At 40.7% G+C, this 23,947-nt stretch overlaps 1 protein-coding gene across 2 annotated transcripts in view; it reads left to right on the plus strand.

The window, feature by feature from the left end:
* The first annotated feature begins 15,378 nt into the window (after positions 1 to 15,378).
* LOC308590566 (uncharacterized protein) overlaps positions 15,379 to 23,947 on the plus strand; it is a 70,954-nt gene continuing 62,385 nt past the window's right edge. The window contains exons 1-5 of one of the 2 annotated variants that reach the window (XM_081200716.1): positions 15,379 to 15,549; positions 16,117 to 16,224; positions 19,770 to 19,916; positions 22,613 to 22,744; positions 23,113 to 23,551. In XM_081200716.1, coding sequence (XP_081056842.1) covers positions 15,501 to 15,549; positions 16,117 to 16,224; positions 19,770 to 19,916; positions 22,613 to 22,744; positions 23,113 to 23,276 — 600 coding nt within the window. In that variant the 5' untranslated portion in view covers positions 15,379 to 15,500 and the 3' untranslated portion in view covers positions 23,277 to 23,551. Of the gene's footprint in view, positions 15,550 to 16,116; positions 16,225 to 19,769; positions 19,917 to 22,612; positions 22,745 to 23,112; positions 23,552 to 23,947 lie in introns of those variants that run through there. The other variant, XM_081200717.1, reaches the window with a different exon arrangement.

Consider the following 23,947-nt stretch of genomic DNA (forward strand, 5'->3'; position numbering starts at 1 on the left):
ACACAGAGCGCATTTTAATGAGCCTTAAAAAACCCCAAAAACTTAAAGCAGCCATGGATTTTGATTTCCATAACCATGTTGGTTGGGTTTTAAACATCAGTATGATATTAGGATGCGATTTTAACATGTTTCTATATGCACAATACAGTTTATAATGATTAAAATGTTCCCATTCTCTGTCTCCTGCACCCTGTGACCCTGGTACTACTCAAGGAATTGTATGACTATGCTTTTTTCTCTTTATTAGATGGCCTTAATCGTTCTGATAAGGTTTTCAAAGGCTGTGCCACATGGGACTTTTGCATGCTGGCAAGGACATCAACGGATGATGACTTTTTTCGCCATATCAACCAATCACAATGCTGTCAAACTGCAATACTACCAAAGAAGTCCAACCTTGATGAGTAATTAGAAGATACCAAAGTCTTCCCCTTTGACATCCATGATATGCAGCCACAGTGAAGGAGGAAGTTGCTTACCTGATATTGGGAGTGCAGAGAAAGTGGGGTTCACAGGACTGCAGAGTCCCCTATTTGGCATTTAGTGTAGGATGAATGGGATGCAGGGATGAATAAGATAAAGTAGAAAAGTGGGGCTTGGGGACTTCCTCATGATATTATAATGTATGGTTAAACTTCTCTTGATCATGATCACAATAAAATGGTATGGGAAATAAAACTGTGTTCTGTGTCTGTATTTGTCAAATAAAGAATAAGCTCCTTTTCTCATGTTGAAGCCCTCTGAACCTCTCATGGAGGGGGCACATGAAGAATTTGCCAAATAAAGGGTCTTTGGTGGTGTTGGGGATGGCGGGGAAGGGCAGTCTTTGCAGAGGAAAGAAATGGGTATTGTTACAAAAGTCGGGTGGCAAGAGCCCAGGGCGTTCCAGGCACTCACACAAGGTTTGTGCTCCTTTGGGGAACTGAGACGTATCAGAGAATGTTGTGGCTTTAAGAAATATGGTTTCTTCTCCTATTTAGACCTTCAGGTGAAGCATAGGCTTTTTAAGAGGGGATTGTACCCCACAGCAGTGTGGGCAGCCTTCTAGCAGCCTGCTCATAGAGGATCTCAATTCTTCTTCCTCCTTCTTCCTCCAGTCACCCTTGTTCCAGGGGTAGTTACCCTGGCAACCTTCCAAATCCCTAGTCTCAGGGCAAAGGGAAGGAGTTGCATTGTTCATGTCCCTCAATTGCCATCTATTGTTCTTTGATGGCCATAGCTCAGCCACAGGAATTTTCCTGCAGCTTGCATTCTCCCTTTATATCCCAAATAAGCAAAATCTGCTGGTTTTTAAATTAAGGATTGTTTTTTATTTCCTTTGTTCCTTTTTAATTCCGTTGTTCCTATTTATTTATTTATTTATTTATTTATTTGGATCTGAGAGAGACTAGATCTAGAATGCAGGCGATGTAATTTTCTATTCTTTATATACCGATTAATGGGTGAGCTTTTGGAAGAAGATGAAGGAAGGGGGAAAGGAGACTTGGTTTGAAAGACCCTAAACCTTTATTTTGTTTTTTATATTTGCTTTTTTATGAACATATATAAGTGGATAATAGAAGGGCCTTTTGAAGAGGCTGAAGAAAGAGACACACTGTTGAGAGAGATGGTTTTGGGGAATGGAAAAGGAGACATTGAAAACCTTTGTTTGAGTTTAAAAAAAAAATGGAAAAGTTGCGATTAAAAGCTTTCTTATTTCATTTTCTCTTTTCCCATTGCCTGGGAAACTTTGTGAATAAGCTACAGTCAATGGGAGAAAACAGGAAATAAGAAATCAAAACAACAGATAAGGGGGGGGAGCACAGTGTGAGAAAGGAGAGCAAGAGAATAAGGACGAAATATAGTGATACAGTGTGGCTGGAAAAATAATTGCAGGGGTTTTTCTATTTTGTAAAGGTAAGGTAAGGTAAGGGGAATATGCAGGAGAAATAATTTTGAGGAGATATGGAAGGTGTTTGTAGAATTTGTACTGTTGAAATGGAAAGGGGTTAAACCATTGCAAGAGGTGTTGAAATTTTGGAAGGTCGGATAGTTACAATGGAATGGTCTCAAGGGTTGGGTGCATGTTTCCCCCCTTATTTATTTATTTATTTATTTATTAATTATTCAGGTGATCAGGAGTTTTCTTCATCAGGCATAGGCAAACTCGGCCCTACAGGTGTTTTGGGACCACAGCTCACACCATCCATAGCTAACAGGACCAGTGGTCAGGGATAATGGGAATTGTAGTCTCAAAATCTCTGGAGAGCCGAGTTTGCCTATGCCTGGTTTTCATTATTCTAGAAAGCTGAAGTGCCAGGAAGGAGTAAGAGAGGGAACTGATGCATGAACAGCCTTAATTGGAGGAAAGTATAGGAGCACTTTGCCAACACCAGGAACAACAGGTTCAGCGCAGTGTCACAAATTGCTGGAATTCTAATAGCACTATACCATAATTTAAAGCACAGTGTGGAAAACAAATTAAATCTCTTCCCCCTCCCAAGAACTCCAAAGTCATGTCTCTCCTAAGCTGTGCCAACCTCAATTTCACCACCCTGGATGTGGGGAAACGAGTGCCATCAGGTCACACTAGAATTCAAAGCTCAGTGCTGAAATGGGATTAGATTTCCAGAAGCCCAGGCAATTTTGCCAGATTTCCCTGAGAGTCAGCCTCATGAAATTTTGTGAAAGGGGAGAGGGGTGTCTTCCCACAGCTTCCTTTGTGGTACAGTAAGAAAATGCACAGTGACTCACGTGCTAGATGTCCTCGGCCTCATTAAATCCACTTGGCATAAAGAATATGATCACTTGCTCTTTAAAATAAGTTGGTAATACTTAAGTGCAGGGGTAGGGGAGATCATTAACCAGAAAAGCTTGTGGACTTTAGGGGCTGGAATATACTCTAACACCGATATATGTCCTTTGCTTTTCTTTCACTAGTGATGGTTCTGAAAGCCAAAGGCAGCGTGAAAGAAGTGAACTTTGGTGTTTGGACAATGAGAGGGAGGGAGAGTGGCAGCATCACAGATGTCTAGGAGGATTTTTCTTTGTTTAATGTTAGTATTATATATTTAAACAATATATAATTTTGATATAGAACTGACTTTTTAAGCTTAGGCCCTTCAATGTGTGTCTTCTAAAAATGAGAATATAACCTTGGGACTCCCATATCCTGGGAATCACATGGAGAAGGGGGAGAGTGCTTTTTTCCACGTTTCATGCATTCAGTTGAGTCATTAAATGTTGAACAATCAAATAACTAAAGATGATACAAGGTGTTTTTGTGAGTGAGTGTATATGTGAACCAGGTCTGTGATTCTGCCTAAAAGACCCTGTTGAGTCTGCTAACATTTGCTATCTTCAAGGTATCTATTGTGGGGGCCCAGGTAATCCCTGCTCCACATAATCTCACATGACTCAATGCCCATCAACTTTATTGAGTGGGGTGATGCTCCCTCAGGCCCTAGGAATTGGCTCCTATGTACATGGTGCTGTTACACACCCCTGTGTTTTCTTTATCCAGATGTGTAGATGTTTTGCTGTTTAGACTCACTTTACATAGCATTTAGAAGTTGTCACAGTGTAGCAAAGAACCCTCGTAACTGTCTATTATTATTATTATTATTATATTATTATTATTATTATTATTATTATTATTATTATTATTATTATTATTATTATTTTCCAATTTGTATACCACCCTTTATCAAAAGATCCCAGGGCCATGTACAAGATTAGAAATAAATTACAAAACATCAGTGATAAAAAAACATAGTAAAAAGCATAATGACAGACAACCCAACAGCAAAATAATCACAATAACAACATGAGTGAGTGCAGACCACAGCATAGTTTTTTCAGTATGAACTTTTCTCCCATTTGGTATTTTCAGAAAACTTCAGGGATAATAAGCAAAGGCCTTGTCAGAACCGAAGGACAGGAGGGCCAATGCTTTTGGTGTATGTGAGCAATTACAAATAACATCAGATCTTCAGGGAGCCGTGATTTGGACTACTAATGTCTGGCTGGTCAGAAGCACAGGAAGTAGATGGTGCTTTACTTTCAGGCCTTTTAGCACACTCTAGGCTGCCATTTTGGAAAAAATACCTAAATTCTGGTATTGTGGCCTAAATTCTGCCAAAAACCAAAACCAAAATTTGAGTGAAGTGTGAATTTTTTTAGGGGGGAGGTCTCTGGGTCTGAACGCGCAAATGGTAATTAATGGACCTAATAGGTATCTAAAGCCATTTGCACATAACAAATAGGAGCCTATGCAACACAAAACAATGTTGCTGTGTGTAGGTTTTATTTTATTTGTTTTTTATCTTATATTTTGGAAATGTAAATCCAGGTTTTTTTCCTTTAATTTTTTTTGGGGCCCCCAAGAAGTATAACTTGTTTAGCTTCTACGTAAATCTGGCATTGTATATGGGTTGGATCCATGTGTTAACTGTAGTCATTGCTTTTGGCAGTGTATCATCTTAATGAAGAGAATGGGTGAAAGTGTGAGGCCTGTCATTATTCTGGCTCAAAAGCTTGTCCAAACCCAAAAACTGTCAATTGTCATGGTGATGAGCCTCAAAGCATTTCGTTTGCCATTGTTCACAGTAAGAAGCACTGCCAGCCAAGGAGTGGGAGAGGAGAAACCCAGCCTGCCAAGGTGGGTGGGTTGCTTTCTAGTTCTATTTGCAGCTTCATGCCAGAAAAGAGATTGCATGTGTGATAGGGGCAGCTCCCCACCCCTTTAATACAGAGTTAAAGTCACCTTTGCTTGGGGGGCCACTAGGGGGCGCATCGGAAAATGGCTGACAATAACATCTCTCAGACCCACACGAGGTAATTTGGAGGCTATGATGGGAGTAATTAGCCTCCCTACCCCCACACCAGGACGGTGGGGGGGACTGCCCTTGCCTGCTGTGCCCTATACCACCCCCGAATTTGTGGGGATGGGGGCACTAGGCACAAAGCCCTCCTGTGGGATTCCGGCACTCCTGGACGCCGTCCCTGATCCGCGCCACTAGCTGCAAGAACTTCAAAAGAAACAATTTGGATGAAGGAATGCACATTTTTCAAGGAAGGAGGGGGAGTAAAGACTGCTAACAGAAGAGATCTCTGATAAAACAAGACAAGAATAAATCATGAGAAGATACGCCAAGATACGGTATGGCAAATGACTGATGGGGGAGGGGAAAAAACTTTCCTTTCTTTCCTTATGTGATTAAACAAGAATCCCCTCCCCTCACGAGTCAGAAATGACGTTTTAAGGACTTAAGCTGTGGATTTAAGGCTGTGTGGAGATAAACTTTCGAACCAAAACATGTTTTAAGAAGAGTGTGGAATGTATAAGAGCAGTTTTAAGAAGAGTGTGGAATGATGCAGTTAAAAATGCCGCCGCCATATTGGGAAGTTCTGTCGGAGGTCTTGAGTTTGGGAGGAGAAATAGAGAAATAGAGCTGCTTTTATAATGTGGGTGAAACTCCTCAGAGGGACTTAAGAGCGACAGTTTTGTGAGATTAATGATGGAAAGAGCGATGTTATCTATGAAGGCGATGATATATGGAAACCATCTCGATTTGAGGACTGGAAGAACGGGAAAATTCACACAGGATTAATATTGGTGTTTATCGGCTTAAGGAGACTATCAGAAGAGATCATAAAGAAAAAAGAGAAAATATATGAACAAGATGTGATGTGGAAACAGCAAGATAAGACTGGATAGAATTATGAACTCTGTTTGGACTGATTTGGTCTGATTTGGACATTAATGCAGTAGCAAGAAGATGATCAGAATCCCCCTTCGGATCTTGAAATATGGGTCCCCCAAACAAAATTTAAAATTCGGCTTCGTAATTCGAAATTTATGTGATGTGCTTCAATTTGATTTGATTGGCCGGTTAATAAAAATTATTTTTTTAAAAAAGTCACCTTTGCTTTGTACGTAAATAGATGAGCCTTTATCTTTCAGAGGTGGGGTGGGGGAGAATGAGAAGGATAAAGAAATAATCTGTTAAATTATATGCAAATCTGCTTTTTTAAAATAAAATAAAAATAAAATAGTGTTTTGTTTTGTTTTTAAAAAGTAAAAGCAGCCATGGAACCCCAATTCAGAATGCAATATCAGTGTAGAGTGGGGGCCCTCTCCCTTAATTACAAAAAGAGACATTTATTTTTTCTTAATTTTAAAGAATTTTGTGATTCTGGTATGCTTTCTATACTTGCGTAATAGAGTCAATAAAAACTATTATTCCTCTTCTGCACACAACCAAACCTCTGTTACTACCCAGCATGCAAGTGACTATACCTCTTTCTCTTTATCAGATGATAGTTTGGTTCCTGATGTGTTTTATAAAGGCTGTGGCACCCCATCTTTTTGTGAGTTGGCCAAGAAATCACAGTATAATGAGTAGTTTTCAGGTGCTATAACTAATGTCCTATGCTGTGATGTTGCACCTTCGTCACAGCAGCTCAACTTTGAAGGATAGTTTGGAGAGAACAACATCTTCTTCCTTCAGGATACCACAATTTTGCAGCTTCAGTTGAGCTGTAAGTTACCTGCCTGATAACCCAAAAATAATTCAATGATGCTGGTTGAAGCACAGAGGAATAGAGAAGCTAAAGTAGAAAGGTGGTGCTTGGGGACTCTTCCTCATGATGATATGGTATACGGTTAATAATAAATTGCTGTGGCAAATAAAATGTGCTCTGTCTTTATATGTGCCAAATTAAGAATATTAGGTGGAAGTGGCGATTAAGGGCAATGGTTGTAGCTGGGTGTTATTATTTTATACAGATTGTTATTGTATACAGCACTCTGTATTTCAAAGAAATATCATAAAAAAAATCTTCCCACCGTATTTCTCCAGAGACGGGGCTGAAATGCAGCCCAATTTAGGTTTGTGATTGTTTGTCTGGAAACTTTGCATAAAACGATAGGCAACCAGTGCAGATGATTACTGTTTGACAGAACTCTGGGACCCACTACAGGAGTCAGGAATCAGGGACATAATAGGATTCCTGCTGATTCTGACCAAAAGCCCATTTAGTCCAGCATAGTGTTATCACAGTGCTTAACCAGATATCTGTCAGGAGCACATAAAACAAACAGAGAAAATCTAGACAGAGAAGTTGGCAAAGTTGTTGAGGTTTTTTATAGTTTTGTTCATTTTTGAGCTATTTTTCTGCAATATGTCAGGGAAATCACAGACATATGGCAACCCTAGAACATATAGGCATCGTGACCAGTAGATATTTGTAGTAGGGATGTCCACAGACCACATGACTCAGTTTGGAACCAGGTTTTACAATGAAGAACTTTGAAGTCTGTCCAACTCAGTTTCAGATCAAAAGCCAAATCTGCTTAGGAAAAACAACACTTTGTTCTCCCCGCTTTCAATATTTGGGGGGAATAAAATGTGGCCATAACTAATCATTTGGCCATTCTGTCCTGCAACAACTCCTCATCACCTGCTGTCTGTTCATTCTTATGTCTGCTTGCTGGCCCTCTCACCCAGCTGCATCCATAGGGATGTTCAAGGATTTTGCTGGTTCTGCATTTTAGGTGCACCATGAATCACACTTCCTGACCTAATACATGCATCAAACTAGGTATATCTTATATTTTCCAGTTCTCTAGTTTTTGTGCTCAAAGAAAGTGAAGACTTCAAAATGCATTTTCTGGGGGTGTCAGATTGGGTGCCTCCACTTCCCCTCCCTACAGCACCAAAACATGCGACCACCTTCCACCTCCCATTCTCACTAACAGAAGAGATTCACAACCTCTGAAGCGACTCCGAACAGCTTTGACAGAAAGGTCTTCTGGTGTCACTGTATAACACACATAATGCTTCTGAAATGAAAATAACCAATCTTTACTAATTTTGAACACGAAAATGACAATATTATCTGTCAGTTGGCTCCTGTTTTGGAGATACAAAGATGGTAATTTATAGATAACCCAGTACCCATTGAGTACATCATTTCATTGGCAACAGTGTACTTCACTGTATGTCGAACTCCTGATTGCGACATATGGCATCATATTGCATCAGCCCAAGTGCAATTGCAAAATGGTTGCCATGCTGGAATAGAAGATACAGAAACTTGAGGCCTGCCTAGCCACACTTTGAGCTACTTTTCATTTCATTTATTTTATTTCTATGCTGCTTTTCACTCCCACGAGTCACAAAGTGGCTTACAAGCAACTAATAATAGTAACATAATTGAATATAACAATTACAACATAAATCAGTTAGAAGAATTAATAGAGAAAATTGGAAATTAAAATTATATTTAAAAAACAATCCAGCATTTTCTATCTGGGTATTCACTCCCCCACCTTTTTCAATATAGGTCCAGGAAGGGTGTCTCTGTCCAGAAGTCCACACGGGGAACATTGGGCTTTAGCCGCTTTCCCATTGGCAGCCCAAGTGGGGTGAGTGCACTTGGTCCATGTTAGGGGTGACTCCCTATTTATCAACCAACAGATGGGCTGCTTGATACCACATTGATACCCAATGCCTTGGCGAAATCCTACTTACTTCTGTATTCAATAAAGTTGTGGACTATTTCAAATTATTACCTAACTCTTGTGGGGGTTTTTTGGGGGGAATTTTTTTGGCCTTTACTGCGGCAGCATGTGCTCATGACAGCAAATTAGAGTAGATTTTGGGATGACGTGTCCTCAGAGGAGATTGAGAGATGACCTGATCCTGCAGGCTAAGTTCTTGCCACTTGAAGTTGTTATGAAATCTGAGGGCAGCCATAATCTTAATTGTGCTGAAGTGGTGATCACCCAGTATACCTTGGAAGAAGAGTGGGTCCATTATGTACCTGATGAAGAAGCATGGTTTCATCATATTATCTAAAATGACAAATTGCTTATATCCCTTGCTTGCTTAGAAGGAAGTGTTTGTGTGAGTGTCTCTCTCTGTATGTAAAGACACTTTTGATTGTTGTGTCATGGGGGCACCTGGTCTTGCCCCCTCACAAACATGTGCCCAGGGGCATGCCCCCCATGCTCCCACACTATGAAACTGCTAAAATGGGAACACTCAGAAACACACAACTGCAATAAACTGGAGTTAATTGTCTCTAACTGAACAACCAGCCAGCAGGATTCCTTATAAGAGTCAAATAAGCATATCAGCCTTATGTGTGTGGCTAAAACAGGCTGCAGAAAAGCAGAGAAGAGGAAACCTAGAAAGGGAGAAGGCTTGTGTACCAGGGAGCATAATAAAATGAGGAAGGGGGAAGTTAGGAGTGAAGGTGATAATAGTGTGTGTGCATGTTCATTTCCGCAAAGGAGACTGCAAAGTGGGAGAGAGGTGAAGGAGTGGAAGTGGGGGACCTGTGTGCAAGGGAAAGTTGAGATGAGCAAAGAGAAGGAGTGGAAAAGGAGGTAAAGTACAAGAAGACTGTGCCAGGAGGGTTGCAAAACAAACAAACAAACAAGAAGAGAGCAGCTGGCATGGGGACATGGTAAAGACAAAAGCAGGGGCATGAAAGAGTCTGCAGAATAGGAGGGGGTGGCTTCCAAATTGGGTGGAAGGTGAGAAGGGGCTTATTAGTTGTAATCTGTGGCAGGAGGAAGATACAGGAGGCAACCACACGCTGGCTTCCCTTCCAAGTGGGTTGCACAAAAAGAAGGGGAGGGGGCATGGGGTGCAAAAGGGAAATTGGGTGCAAAGCAGGCCTGCAGAATAGAAGAGAGAAGTGGTCTCAAACATGGGTCCTTGAGAGGTTAAACTTGTGGCTAGAAGTAGCTGCATGGGGTGGGACTGGGGAGGTCTACGAATCTGATGTGCAGAGGGTGCAGAGGAAAGCCTGAGTAACATCATGGAAATGTCAAAAAGAATTCCAAAAATCTACCCACCTATCTGCTATCAAGAGGTTGATAATGCATAATAATAATCTTTTTTGTGGTGCAACGACCCATAACATGGATTCAGAATAAAATACAGATTCATACAGACAACCCCCAGGGAATGAAGACTAAAGTGTTCTTTGTTTAGTCATGGGTATGTTGACTAAACAAATAACACTTTGGTCTTCCTTCCCTGGGGGGTTGTCTGTATGTATCTGTATTTTATTCTGAATCCATGTTATGGGTCGATGGACCGCAATAAAGATACTGAATAAAGTATTTAACTGCAGCTGACTTTGGGCTATAGTGCACAATTCTTCTGGAAATTTGCTACACAGTTCATGGCAACCAGGGCAGATTAGTATTATTTGATAGGCCACTGGAGATGCACTGAGGAGTCAGGGACATAAGAGGATCCCTTCTGGACTACACCAAAAGCTCATTTAGTTCAGCATCCTGTTCTCAGAGAGTTGAAGCAGATGCCCTTGGGATTACCTCAAAACAAGGCATGAGCAGAGCAAACTCCCAGAGGCTTCTTGGCTTTCATACCAAAGGAAATGTAGCCATTCTGTCAAGTAACCTTCTCTCATAACAATAGAACCCGTGGACAAGCAATGAAACGGAAGGAGGGAAAATTCAGGACAGATGGAAGCAATAACTGCATCACACAGCATGTATTTAGGCTTTGGAATCTGGTATCAGAAGAAGTAATGGTGTCCAACAACTTGGATGTGTTAAATTGCAGATTACCCTCATCCTCCATGGATTTGTGTATTGATGGCTACTAAACCTGATGGTTATGTTCTATTTCTGACATCTGGGGCAGTTTGGCTCATAATGTCTGCTTCTGAGAACCAGCTGTGGAGTTGTTCTCAGGTCCTGCTTGCTGGCTATGCCAGGCATCTGGGTGGCCACTGTGAAAATGGTTTTCTTGAACAGATGGCCTGATTTAGCAGGCTGATGCAAGTTCTGGCCAGCTGAAATTTCCTGCATATCTTCTTACAGCAGCCAAACTCCTAATTGGCTTCAAGTGGGGCTCACCCAGTGTACCTGCTGAAGAAGAGTCTTTCCATAATGTACCTGCCAAAAAACTGTGCTTTCATAATTTTCTCTAATTGAATACAATTGCTCATGTGCCTGACTGAGGGAAGCCAAAAGAGACAACAGTTTGAGAAACTATGGGGCCCTTTTATAATATGTACCTAGGGTTGAGATCCCCTGTCCGGGAAACCAAATGCAGCTCCATATCTCTCTATCTGGGATCTCAATAAACCATAAGAGAGGAGACTTTGACAGACCATGCACCCCCTTTATAATCGACATGGAGCAGGACTGTTGATACTTCATTTTTTATTTGATTTTATTTATTAAAGTTCCATCCCATCATTCCTCCCAAAGGAACTCAGGCTGAATATTTAACTGGTTTTTCAAAGTGCAAGACTCCTGAGGGTGCCTAGCTGTCATTGAATAAGAAGCCAGATCTGTTAAAAATCTGCAGGAAGCAGAATTAGGTGTTGCCATATTGCAATGCCACCATTCCTCCGAAGGAACCAGGACAGGTGACAACAGAAAAAAGAGACTAGTAAATATAAAAGAAAGATGTATATTAAGAAACTGTTTTTTTAAAAAAAAAATCGTAAAAGGTTGAGAAACCTTAAGATCATTGAAAATTAGCAATAACTGGTTCCAGATAATACAGTAAATTCAAGGCTGCTAGGAGCAGTGCCTTTCAGCTTTTAAATGCCTGGGAGAATAGGAATTTTCAAAATCCTCCAGAAAATGAAGCATGAAGGAGATGGATTTACTTCAGCAGAAAGGCACTCCCTGTCAAGGGTTTATTGCTCATTTACGTTCAAGAAAACAGGCCTCTTTGTTGTGAAACAATTTTTCTTGGGGGGTCTAAAGTTAAATCTGCTTCAGAAAAAGAAGGCATCATTCCTCTCCCCCCCCTTTCATTATTTTGGATGAATAGAAACATGGGTATATATAACTAATGCTTTGGCAGTTCTGACCTCAGATATCTCCCCGTCACTTGCTCTCTTTATAATCTGGTGGCCACTGGCAGACTTTGGGGTCAAATTTCAGTGGCACCCTGTGAGACACCAAAATTTGTCGCCTCCCCCCATCTCTCACCTTGCATTCTATGTTGTTTAATCATTTAGTCGTGTCCGACTCTTCATGACCCCATGGACCAGAGCATGCCAGGCACTCCTGTCTTCCACCGCCTCCTGCAGTTTGGTCAAACTCATGTTAGTTGCTTCGAGAACACTGTCAAACCATCTCATCCTCTGTCGTCCCCTTCTCCATGTGCCCTCCATCTTTCCCAACGTCAGAGTCTTTTCCAGCTTCTCTTCTCTTCTCATGAGGTGGCCTAAGTATTGGAGCCTCAGCTTCAGGACCTGTCCTTCCAGTGAGCACCCAGGGCCTGTTTTCCTTTAGAATGGATAGGTTTCATCTTCTTGCAGTCCATGATCCTCTAAATCTGCCTCTGTGGTGCTTCATCATTGGCTAAATACCCAAATGCTATACAGCATACAAAGATGCTCCGTGATTCTGCTATTTCTGCTTTTTATAAGCCTTGAATCACACGAGGATTAGAATAGGTATCTTTTAGCTTTTGTTCTACAATTTTGTGAAAGAACTCAGCAAAATTGGATCCATTTGCTCATAATTTGAGAGGGGGACAAAAATCCAAAATCTCCCCTTCTTCCTGGTCAGATATATATAATTAGGATATTCTGGGATCAAATCAGAAACTTCTGAAAATCTGGGACAGTCCATGGAAAATAGGGACACTTGGTTGGGCTGAAATATTAGTCATGCCTCTGAACTAATTTTGGAAAGGATCCAGGATAGATGGGCCCTGAGTTTGTGGGGCTGGACTGTGGCCCAAGTTCAATTCAGTTGTGTACATAGATGCATTTTCTGGTGTGTATGTATTAAATCATCCAGGGTCAGTGTCTGGAGATGGTTGCTGGATGGATGGCAGCTGACAGATTGAGGTTGAATCCTGACAAGACAGAAGGACTGTTCTTGGGGGATGGGGTGTGGGGGGGGGAACTCCCTAGACCTGAATGGGGAAACTGTGTACGCCTGGAAGAAGCGGACTGTTTGGATCCCTTCCAGTCGGGATTCAGGCCTCATCATGGGACTGAAACTGCCTTGGTTGCACTGGTCAATGATCTCCGGCGGGCTAGGGACAAAGGTGAGAGCTGTTTCCTAGCTCTGCTGGATCTCTCAGTGGCTTTTGACACCATTGACCATAACATCCTTCTGGACTATCTAGAGGTGCTGGGAGCTGGGGGCACTGTTATACAGTGATTCCGCTCCTTCCTCCTGGGCCATGTTCAGAAAGTGGTGGTGGGGCTGAATGTTCAGACCCCTGGGCTCTCACTTCTGGGGTGCCTCAGGGTTCTGTCCTCTCCGCCATGCTTTTCAACATCTACATGCAACCGCTGGGAGAGATCATCAGAGGGTTTGGGCTAGGTTTTCAACAGTATGCAAATGATACCCATTTCTACGTCTCTTTCAAATCAGAACCAGTGAAGGTGGTGAAGGTCCTGTGTGAGTATCTGGAGGTGGTTGGAGGATGGATGGCAGCTGAATCCTGACAAGAGAGAAATACTGTTTTTGGGGGATAGGAGGCGGGCAGGTGTGGAGGACTGCCTGGTCCTGAATGGGGTTACAGTGCCCCTGAAGGACCAGGTGCACAGCCTGGGAGTCATTTTGGACTCACAGCTGTCCATGGAGGTGCAGGTTAACTCTGTGTCCAGGGCAGCTGTCTATCAGCTCCACCTGGTACGCAGGCGAAGATGCTGCCTGCCCGTGGACTGTCTCGCCAGAGTGGTGCATCTCCCGCTTGGACTACTGCAACACGCGCTACGTGGGGCTACCTTTGAAGGTGACCCAGAAATAATAATAATAATAATAATAATAATAATAATAATAATAATAATAAAAAATTTTATTTATATCCCACCCTCCCCAGCTGAAGCTGGGCTCAGGGCGGCTAACAACAATCAAAATAGTCCAACATTCTAAAACATTCATTATAAAATTAATTAAATCAAATTAAAATCAAATTAATGGCAACCATCAAGCAAAATTTTGTGCAGATTGCCAGAGGAGGGGGTCAGGCTGCGCCCTTACCAAAGGCCTGGTGGAACAGCTCTGTCTTGCAGGCCCTGCGGAAGGCTGTCAACTATTCCAGAATGCAGCAGCTAGATTGCTTACTGAGAGTGGCCTCTGAGACCACATAATACTGGTCTTGAAAGACCTACACAGCCTCCCATTACATTTCCAAGCACAATTCAAAGTGTTGGTTCTGACCTTTAAAGCCCTAAACGGCCTCGGTCCAGTATACCTGAAGGAGCGTCTCGACCCATAACGTTCTGCCCGGACACTGAGGTACAGTGCCGAGGGCCTTCTGGCGGTTCCCTCACTGCGAGAAGCCAAGCTACAGGGAACCAGACAGAGGGCCTTCTCGGTAGTGGCACCTGCACTGCAGAATGCCCTCCCACCGGATGTAAAACAGAAAAAAACAACTACAGTGGTACCTCGGGTTAAGTACTTAATTCATTCTGGAGGCTCATACTTAATCTGAAACTGTTCTTAACCTGAAGCACCACTTTAGCTAATGGGGCCTGCTGCCACTGCCGCGCCGCTGGAGCACGATTTCTGTTCTCATCCTGAAGCAACGTTCCTAACCCGAAGTACTATTTCTGGGTTAGTCTGTAACCTGAAGCGTATGTAACCTGAAGCATATGTAACCTGAGGTTCCACTGTACCAGACTTTTAGAAGACATCTGAAGGCAGCCGTGTTTAGGGAAGCTTTTAAAGTTTAATAGACTATTGTATTTTAATATTTTGTTGGAAGCCGCCCAGAGTGGCTGGGGAAACACAGCCAGATGGGCAGGGTATAAATTATTATTATTATTATTATTATTATTATTATTATTATTATTATTATTATTACTATTTTTAAGATAACTGAATTCCTGGTATGACTCAGCATTCCTCATTAAAAATATAGCCTTGTATTAGTGGAGTCATGATGCGATTAATGAAGGTAGGAAAATTATTTTGCTGTGCATAAACAACATGAGTGGCTATACTATGTAACTAACACCTTTGAATTCAGTATTTCCAAGATGATGTGTGTTCTAGCCACTTGAACCGAGAAGGAAATATTCTAATAGCAGTCAAACTCCAATTGTCTCAAAGGGGTATTCATCCAGTGTACTTTCTGAAGAAGAGTGGTTCTGTAACAGTGGCTCCCATTGTGGTGAAATTGGGGTGGGATAGATTGGAAAGTTATTTGGTGAATTTTCATGGGCTTTCCAAAGGTGATTTAAGGATTTAAAATATATGTTTCTTATCCCTGAGAATGCAAAAGAAGAGGTAGCTGGCAGAATTTCACACAGTTCCCAAAAATGACTTAATGCAATTTCTACTCCATGCTATGTGTTCCAATATAAAATTACAAGATGTTTGGGAAAGCATGCAATCTCTACTGTCATCATTTCCCACCCCCTCACTGGATCAGTTCTGCCTAGGGCTCCTCTTCTAAGCCTATAAATCCCCCAAGGCAGCCTCTTCCTCCATCAGTTGCCTGCTTCTTTGAACTGAGTTCTCCTCAGCTTTTGATCTCTCCAGCACTATGAAGATCTTCCTGAGTACTTGTCTCTTCTTGGCCATCCTTTCTGAAGGTGAGTAGGAAGCTGCAATCTTGAATTGCTTTTTCAAATGGAGAGGGGGGATATGCAGTGGGCTAGAGAAGGCAAACTGATATTGGCTCTAGGAAGGATAAATGAAGCTAAAACTATTAGACTAGTGGGAATCTGGACTCCAAATTTTGGAAGACAGCCTTGTGGAGTGTACTTCTGTTTCATGAGGTTGGCTTTCTTCACATACAACATGAGTGCTGCATGTGAAAGTTTTCAATGGGACTGCTAAAATCCCATTGTGCACCTCACTGTGTGTTGTGGGGGAGGACGTCTCTGCTTTAGTGTATGCATTCATAATAGTAAAATGGATGAAGACTGTGTGTCTCTCCATCTTTGTGTCTGGAGATGTTCCTGTGTGCGAGATAGGGGGAAGATGTGTGTCAGTGTGCATGCAGCCTCCAACCCGCTCATGTGGCTCTTGAGACCAGTAAGATTGTGCATGTCTGGCTTGGAAGATTGTATCCAGGTGGGAATGTAGATTTCATTTTTCCACAACTGAGGAACTGATGTATTTGGCACTGAATATTTCTTCTTCTCTTCTCTTTACAGTAATAGCTATGCAATGTAAAGTAATGAAATCAAATCAAAAAACATCAGGAACTTGTGAAACTACCAAAGGTGGCAGTTGCTATACTCGTACTACTGTCAGTAATATGAGTGAGTATAAAGCCTTTGTGTAAAAAAGCCTAAGTGTGCGGGTCCAACATTTCGACCCTGGGATATCTAGGGGGAAGCCGCAGAATGCTGATCTCACCCAATGTTGTAGAATTCATTTTTTTCAACAATTAATTAAATATCAGTAGAATTATATAGGTGTGTGTGTGTGTGTGTGTGTGTGTGTGTGTGTGTGTGTGTGTGTGTGTAAAATGTACCAATGAGTACAATAAAAAGTGGTAGCATCCTTTTCAATAAAAACAGGAATTCCCCAAAAGCCTGTTGGGACAAGGAGGTCTTCACCTGCCAGGAGAAGGACAAGACGGGAGGCAATCTAGCTTTTCCTGGGAGGGAGTTCCAGTGTTGGGAAGCAGGCACTGAGATGGTTCTTTTCCATGTCAATAAGTAATCAAGTGTGCCACCTCCCCCCCCCCACCTTTACAAAGGTCAGCCTCTTAGCCTTGGAGAACCACTGGCAACCTTCTTCTGAGCTTTGCCAACTGATTAAAGTTAATACATTCTGAATGAATATTCAGGCCTCAGCTTTCTCTGGCTTTTGCCTTACAGCTCCATCACCAACTGGTTTTCCCAATGGCCAAATCCTAAGTAACAATACCTCACTGGCAGGTGACTCTCCACTCATTAGCACCCAACACAATCAGAGTCTACAACTTTATAGATTATAGTTGAAAACAGGTTTGGTGCAGGCATTGAGTATGTAACCAATGATCAATCAGTCCACCTGCTGGTTGAAAGACAGTTGGGGTTTACCAATGTTAGGGTTCACCTATGGCAACATCTAGCAAACCCCAAGAATTTACTGGTAAGGGTTGCCCCTGAGCTGGGTGTAGGGACAAAGATTGCAGTCTTCCCAGATGGCATGAGGTTTTGGGGGACAGGGGCTTGCCATCCCATTGCTGGGTAAATTCAAATGGTTCAGAGACTGGAGGTATAATCCAAATGATACAATTCTATGGAATTACTATTTTCTCTATCATTCTCCCATTTTTTAAAAAGGAAAATGGTTCCATATTCATTTCAACATGGTACCTTTCTTAGGTAGAATATTTTATACTTTTTAAATTTTTTAATGCTTTATTAATTTTAGAAACATAACAAAACAAATAGAAAACAAAACAATATGCATCAACCATCAAAAGGCAATTGAGTAATTAACACTCTACACACCGTACATACATACTGAAAAAGAAAAGTTTAAGTTCATCCATCACTATTTCTGACATGACTTCCAATCCCCCCACTGTGGTTCCTAAGTTTCAATACTCTGTGCACTTAACTCTCTCCTAAATTCCTCTGTTATTTTAATTATGTAACAATTTCTTAATTCATGCACAAATAATTCCAGGCCTGCCAAAGAATTTATATCATTACAATGTTCTTTTAAATATTCTCTGTAGATATTCCACTCTCTATTGCATCTTTGATCTGTAGGTTCTTGGAATCTCGCTGTTAATCTTGCTAGTTCTGTATATTCTAGCTTTTTATTTTGCCAATCTAATTTTGAGGGGATAGAATCCCCTTTCCATACCTTAGCAATTAGAATCCTAGCTGCTGCTACCGCATACATAAAGATTTTCCTTACCCTTTTTGGAATTTCATTGCTCATTATACCTAGCTGAAAGGCTTTGGGCTTCTTTGGGAAGGAATATTTAAACATAAATTCATTGTAAATCATTTCCCAAAATTCCCTGATTTTTTTTGCCGTGCTACCACATGTGGATCATGGTGCTGTCCATCTCCCTGCATCTCCAACAGATGTTTGATCTAGATTTATACATTCTGGCCAGTTTTACAGGTGTTAAGTACCATCTGTAGAGCATCTTTATGCAATTCTCTTTCAATTCATAGCACGCTGTGAACTTTAGGTCCTCCCTCCACAATGTCTCCCATGATTCCATCTGGATGTTGTACCCAAAATCTCTGGCCCATTGTCCCATGACAGATGTTACTCCTTCCTCCTTCACCTCCCAGTTTGTACAAGCAAAAGGGTTTTTTGTGTGTGTCTTTCTCAAGTCTTGAAATTTCTGTGGAAAAGCCTTTCTGTTTGTTCTTTCGGAATTTTTCATTTAGCTAAAAATACTGCAACCAATCAGTCAAATGTGTCCAAATTTCTTTAAATTTCTTTAATCTCTCAGGTAGAATATTTTATACCCACACAGGAGGAATTACCTACTTTCAGTAACAAGTGCTATACCAGTATGGGGGGGAAACTCAGACTCACTCCCCACATATCTAATAGTGACATCTCAATACTTTCCAGCTTGCAGCAATCATATAAGGGCTGGACAACATGGAATTACTATGCTGCTTATGCCACCCTGAAAAGTATTTAATGCACCCTATGTGTGATTTATGGGTAGTGTTTGCAGTGATTTTATTAAAGTCACAATTTAAGATTTATTTTTACATAACTTGAACATTGCTCACAACTTACCCTTCCTTGACTAGTGTAATTAGCAAAATGAAGCAATTACTTTGTGTTAGGTGGTTTCTATTGCTTTTCTTTCTTGCTTCAATGGCAAAGTGTATCATCATTTTTAACTTTTATTTAATCTATTGGGATTCTCATGTTTGTAGGGAAAACATTTAAACCCACAACTCAAGAAAATTAAGCTGCAAATACTATTATCTAACTGAAGCATAATGCATAACAATATTCAATATTTAACATTTTCTTCCTTTTCATGTTCTTTTCATGTTCTTCATTTCCCCCCATATTCTGGCACACAGAATGGTACAATATCACAGGAGATAAACAATTCTGCACTCCTGGAAAGGAGGGATGGAATGGAGATTCTCAGATCAATCAGAAAGAATTTACCTGATCCTAGCCCCATCAAATGAACATTGTACAATGCCCCACCACTCGTTCTGAAAGCAAGCTGCTGCTGCTGCCAAATAGGCCTGCAGTATATAGAAACAACCTAAGCCTCAAACCCCTTTGGTTACACCCTGGCAGCAGCTGAAGCCACACACACACACACACATATATGAAAAAGGAAAACCTTTGCAGACATTTCCCCGTAGCAAGATGCATGGAAAAAGATTTATTCCCTTAAGATAGCCGGTCAGAAGTGAGATCAAAAGAAGGAGAAAAATAGAGGAAAGAGAAGTCTGTATTCTCCACTCTCAGAGATATATATTACATAGTATAAGTCAGCTTCTTGAGTCATCCAACTAGCTGGATATCCATTGGGTGGCAGATCAACCTATTCCAGGCCCTTGCCATTTTGTTTGTGCAGAAAATACAGTCAATCATGTCTCATTTAAGTGCAACTTTTAAAGGAACGATCCTGGAATATTCACATGGTTGGCAGAAGAAATTATACTGTAATTATCAGGTGATTCTGGAAGAAACTACTTTAAGGATTAGCTTGCTAAATTCAGTGCTTGTGAGATACTTTTTTTCTTTATTCACCCATTTGCTCAATGTATGTATATAAGGGAGCATCACAAACATTTCGTTCAGGAGAGTAATGATTTGAATTTTTGCTGATCTAGGTATTCCTTCTAATGTTCTCTCACAGATGGCTCTGTTAAGGTCGATTCTGAATCGGGATGTACTACAGATTGCAGCACGCAGAACTATAGTTTCACCAGAGAAGATGGTCGTTTCATGACTAATTTCAGGGAGTGTTGTTATGGTATAAAGTGCGTCGAGAAATATCTAAAACGTAAGTATATGCATATTTGTATATACCATTGGGCATAAATAGCATTGAGGCTTTAGGGGTTTTGCATGATTGCCCTTAGACAAATGATATCATATAGCTGACACTGGAAATCTTAGATGAAGCCCAAGGTGAAGCTTCCCTGCAGCTGGTTAGAGGACACTAAAGGTGGTCCCCATGCTGTCTCTTAGTAAGATAAAAGGTAAAGGTAAAGGACCCCTGGATGGTTGAGTCCAGTCGAAATCAACTATGGAGTTCAGCACTCATCTCGCTTTTCAGACAGAGGGAGCTGATGTTTCTCTGCAGACAGCTTTCCAGATCATGTGGCCAGCATGACTAAACTACTCCTGGTGCAACGGGACACTGTGATGGAAGCTAGGGCTCATGGAAACAGTGTTCCCCTAATAGAAACAAAATAAAAAAATTCCTTCCAGTAGCGCCTTAGTGACTAAGTTTGTTATTGTTAGGAGCTTTTGTGTGCATACACACTTCTTCAGATAGTTTCCCTAGTAGTAACTCCACCTCTGGAACACCAGCTACAGGGTGACATCCTGGCTCTTCTAATATGGCGTGGCAGGACCCCTCAACCATGACCTTGGGGAACAGGAATCTGAAAACTTTCAGTAATGCTCCACAGATTGAAGGAAATAAAGTGAAAAGGACAAAAGATAAACAACTACCTGACATTTAGAAGACATCTGAAGGCAGCACCGTTTAGGGAAGTTCTTAATGTGTAACATTTTAATGTATTTTTAATCTTTGTTGGAAGCTGCCCAGAGTGGCTGGGGAAACCCAGCCAGATAGGCGGAGTACAAATAATTAATTAATAATTAATTCATAACAAGAAAGCAAAAGCCAATTAAAAATGCAAAGGCCTCAAATAACAGGTTTAACTTCTATTGACAGTTTGCATTGCTAGGGAAGGAAGGGAAGTCTCCCAAACTAACCCAAGCAAATAAAAGGGAGTAAAAGACAAAGAATAGCTTGAAGTCCAAGCCTAAACCAGCAACTAATGCAGGCTGAGAAAAGAGGATGGGTCACTTTCCTATTCTCCCTCCCCTGCCTGAAGATGCAGGATAGTTGCACAAGAAGCCATGCAGGGTCTTTGGTTATTTAAGTGTTCCTTAAGTGTTATGTCTCATCTTTAGAGATAATAGCTAGATCTACATCATCAGCATAATGAATTCCTGAAAAAGAATGAAGTGGAAATGTCGCAACCATCTCACAGGACTGCGAACTGAGGCCTAGGAATCATAGAAATATAAATTTTTGAAAATTCATCTGGCAGGGGGAAAGACCAAGGATCAAATTTAAAATACTAATGGATGTTAAGGAAAGAGATGGATTCTCATTGCCAGATTTAAAATTATATTATGAAGCACCTGGCTGATTTGGTTAAAGAAATGGATATCTTTACAGAATACAAATTTGTTAAATTTGGAAGGACATGGGAATCGGTATGGGTGGTACGCTTACCTGTGATATGGGAAGGTAAAGGCACATTGAGAATTTTTAAATAATTGTATAAGGAGAAGTTTGTATAGTGTGTGGACCTGATATCAAGTCTTACATGAATGAAAAACATATCGGGTTTTTTTTAGGAAATGCAAGTTTAATTGAAAAAGTTAGAAGAAATCCAAGATGGGTGATACCCAAGCTCATAATCCTTCTGACTTTTCCAATATTTTCAAATTAATGTGTATTTTTGAAAACATGTATTAAAAGGTTTTATGGATCAAAGTTTTGACTTTGTAAAGGTTCTGCTTGAAGGAAGAGAAAAATAGATTATAAAAAGGTATAAAATGTTATTAGAATGGGAAACAAAAAATGAGCTGGTTAAACCTGCAATGATAAAATGGGCTAAAGAACTAGGGCATAAAATAGAAATGGATGGGAAAGGTTGTGAAAAATTGATATGAAATATACTTCCTGTTATACTCCCAAAGGAAATAGTATGAAAATAATGTATAGATGGTATTTATCACCTAACAAATTGGCTAAAGGTTGTAAATAATTGTGGAAGCATAAATGGTACATGGAACTTTCTTTTATATGTGGTGGACTTTTAAGAAGGTGAAAGTTTTTTGGCAAATGTTATATGATGAGATATAAAAGATGTCTAAAGTGATTATATGCAAAAACCAAAAACAAAAAAGCAGAAAATTTTCTCTTAGAGATTATAGGGGAAGAAGTTCTAAAAAAATGTATTTTAAGTTGTTTATGTATGTTACAACACTGGCTAGGATTCTCTAAGAACAAAAATGGAAGGAAGTAGAAGTTACCACCAAAGAATGGATAAGTAAGGTGATGGATTATGCAGAATTGGCAAAGTTAAGAGGCAAAATAAGAGAATCTAAGGATGATTGCTTTGTGGGAAAATGGAAGCCCATTTCAGACTATTTAAGGAAATTATTGTATGATGAAGTCATAAGCAGGATTTGAAATATGAGCAGCATAAGAAATTAAAGAATAAAGTATTGATGCGTTGGTATAAGAAATAGAAGGTATTGTGCAGCAGAGGGAAAGAAGTAAAAAGACTGTGGAAAATGGGGTGGGGAGTCTGAAAAATTGATTATGCATTGACTATATCATTTTTTTGAAAATTTAATAAGAAATTATTACACTGTAACAAAAGGAAGAGAGGGAGGGAGGAAAAATGGTCTGAAACCGTGTGTTGATTTTGGGGTCGTTTTCCACAGAGCCGAAACGTCAGTTAAATGGGAAGGTGTGTCCGACCTGTTTTCCTTCTCTCTCAAAAGCCTGTGAGGGCTCAAAGACCATCCAGTGTTATAATGATGAGACCCAGTGCGCTGAGTTTGTTGTTGCTCATGGTAAGTAGCACTGCCAACCAATGAGGTGGAGACAGGGTGGTGGACTGCTCTCTTGCTCTGTTTGTGGCTTTCTGCCAGAAAATGCTCTATGTGTATTGGTAGGGGAAAGTTCTATTTTTCTGAAACCATAACTGTGGTAACGATCTTTGCTTTGCATGTATATAGATGAGACTTTATATTCCAGGGGTGGGAATATCTACATTTTAAACATCCATGTCAAATGGATCACATGTATGGTTCTGAGATGCTTTCTATACTTGCTCAATACACTTTATAAACAATAAAATGCTCCAATTCTCTCTTCTGCACAAAAACTCACCTGTTACTGCCCAGGCACTCATGTGAAAATGTCTCTTTTTCTTTACTAGATGACAGTGCAATTCCTGACAAGCATTTCTACGGCTGTGCATCACCAATGTTTTGTAAATTGACCAAGAATTTAATGCATAATGGTGTCCTTTCAGGCACTATAACCAGAGCACGATGCTGTGATACTCTGCCTCCCCTAAAGCAGCTCAACTTTGAAGGATAGTTAGGAGAGAGCAATGACTTCTTCCTTTTGGATCACACTGTTTCTCGCAGCAGCTGAGGTGGAGGGGGCTTGCCTGGTGGTGGGAGAGGAAGAGCGACTGCCATTCACAGGACTCCTGAGTCTTTTATTTGGCTTGTAGTGCAGGGTGAATGGGATGCAGGGAATAGAGAAGCTAAAGTAGGAAAGGGGGCTTGCAGGCTCATGAAAATATGGTATAGGGGTTAAATTTATCTTTGTTCATAATCAAAATAAATTGGTGTGGCAAATAAAAACCATGTTCTGTCTCTGTATTCATCAAATTAAGAATATTTGTTATCTGCGGTGGCAAAGAGGAGTGTTTATAAAAAGAACAAATGGGTAATGATTAGTTATTTTATTGATTTATGATATATTTATACCACTCTATATTTCAAAGAAATCTGAGTTGCTTACAATATCAGAAGGGCATCACAAAAGTTCAAACAAATACAATGAAAAGCTCCCCACCCAACTTGTCATGAGGAAACATTGAAGAAAGCTCTAAAATGCAGTCCATTGTTTGCATTTGCAGCTGCTTTTTTGAGATTTGCCACGCTGCACTAGGCACCCAGTGCAGACTACTACTGTTTGGCAGAATTCTGGAGAGCCAGTGAGAGATTCAGGAGTCAGGAACATAAGAGGATTTTTGCTGG

Source organism: Podarcis bocagei, assembly GCF_964188305.1.
Source record: "Podarcis bocagei genome assembly, chromosome: 7".
NCBI lineage: Eukaryota > Metazoa > Chordata > Lepidosauria > Squamata > Lacertidae > Podarcis > Podarcis bocagei.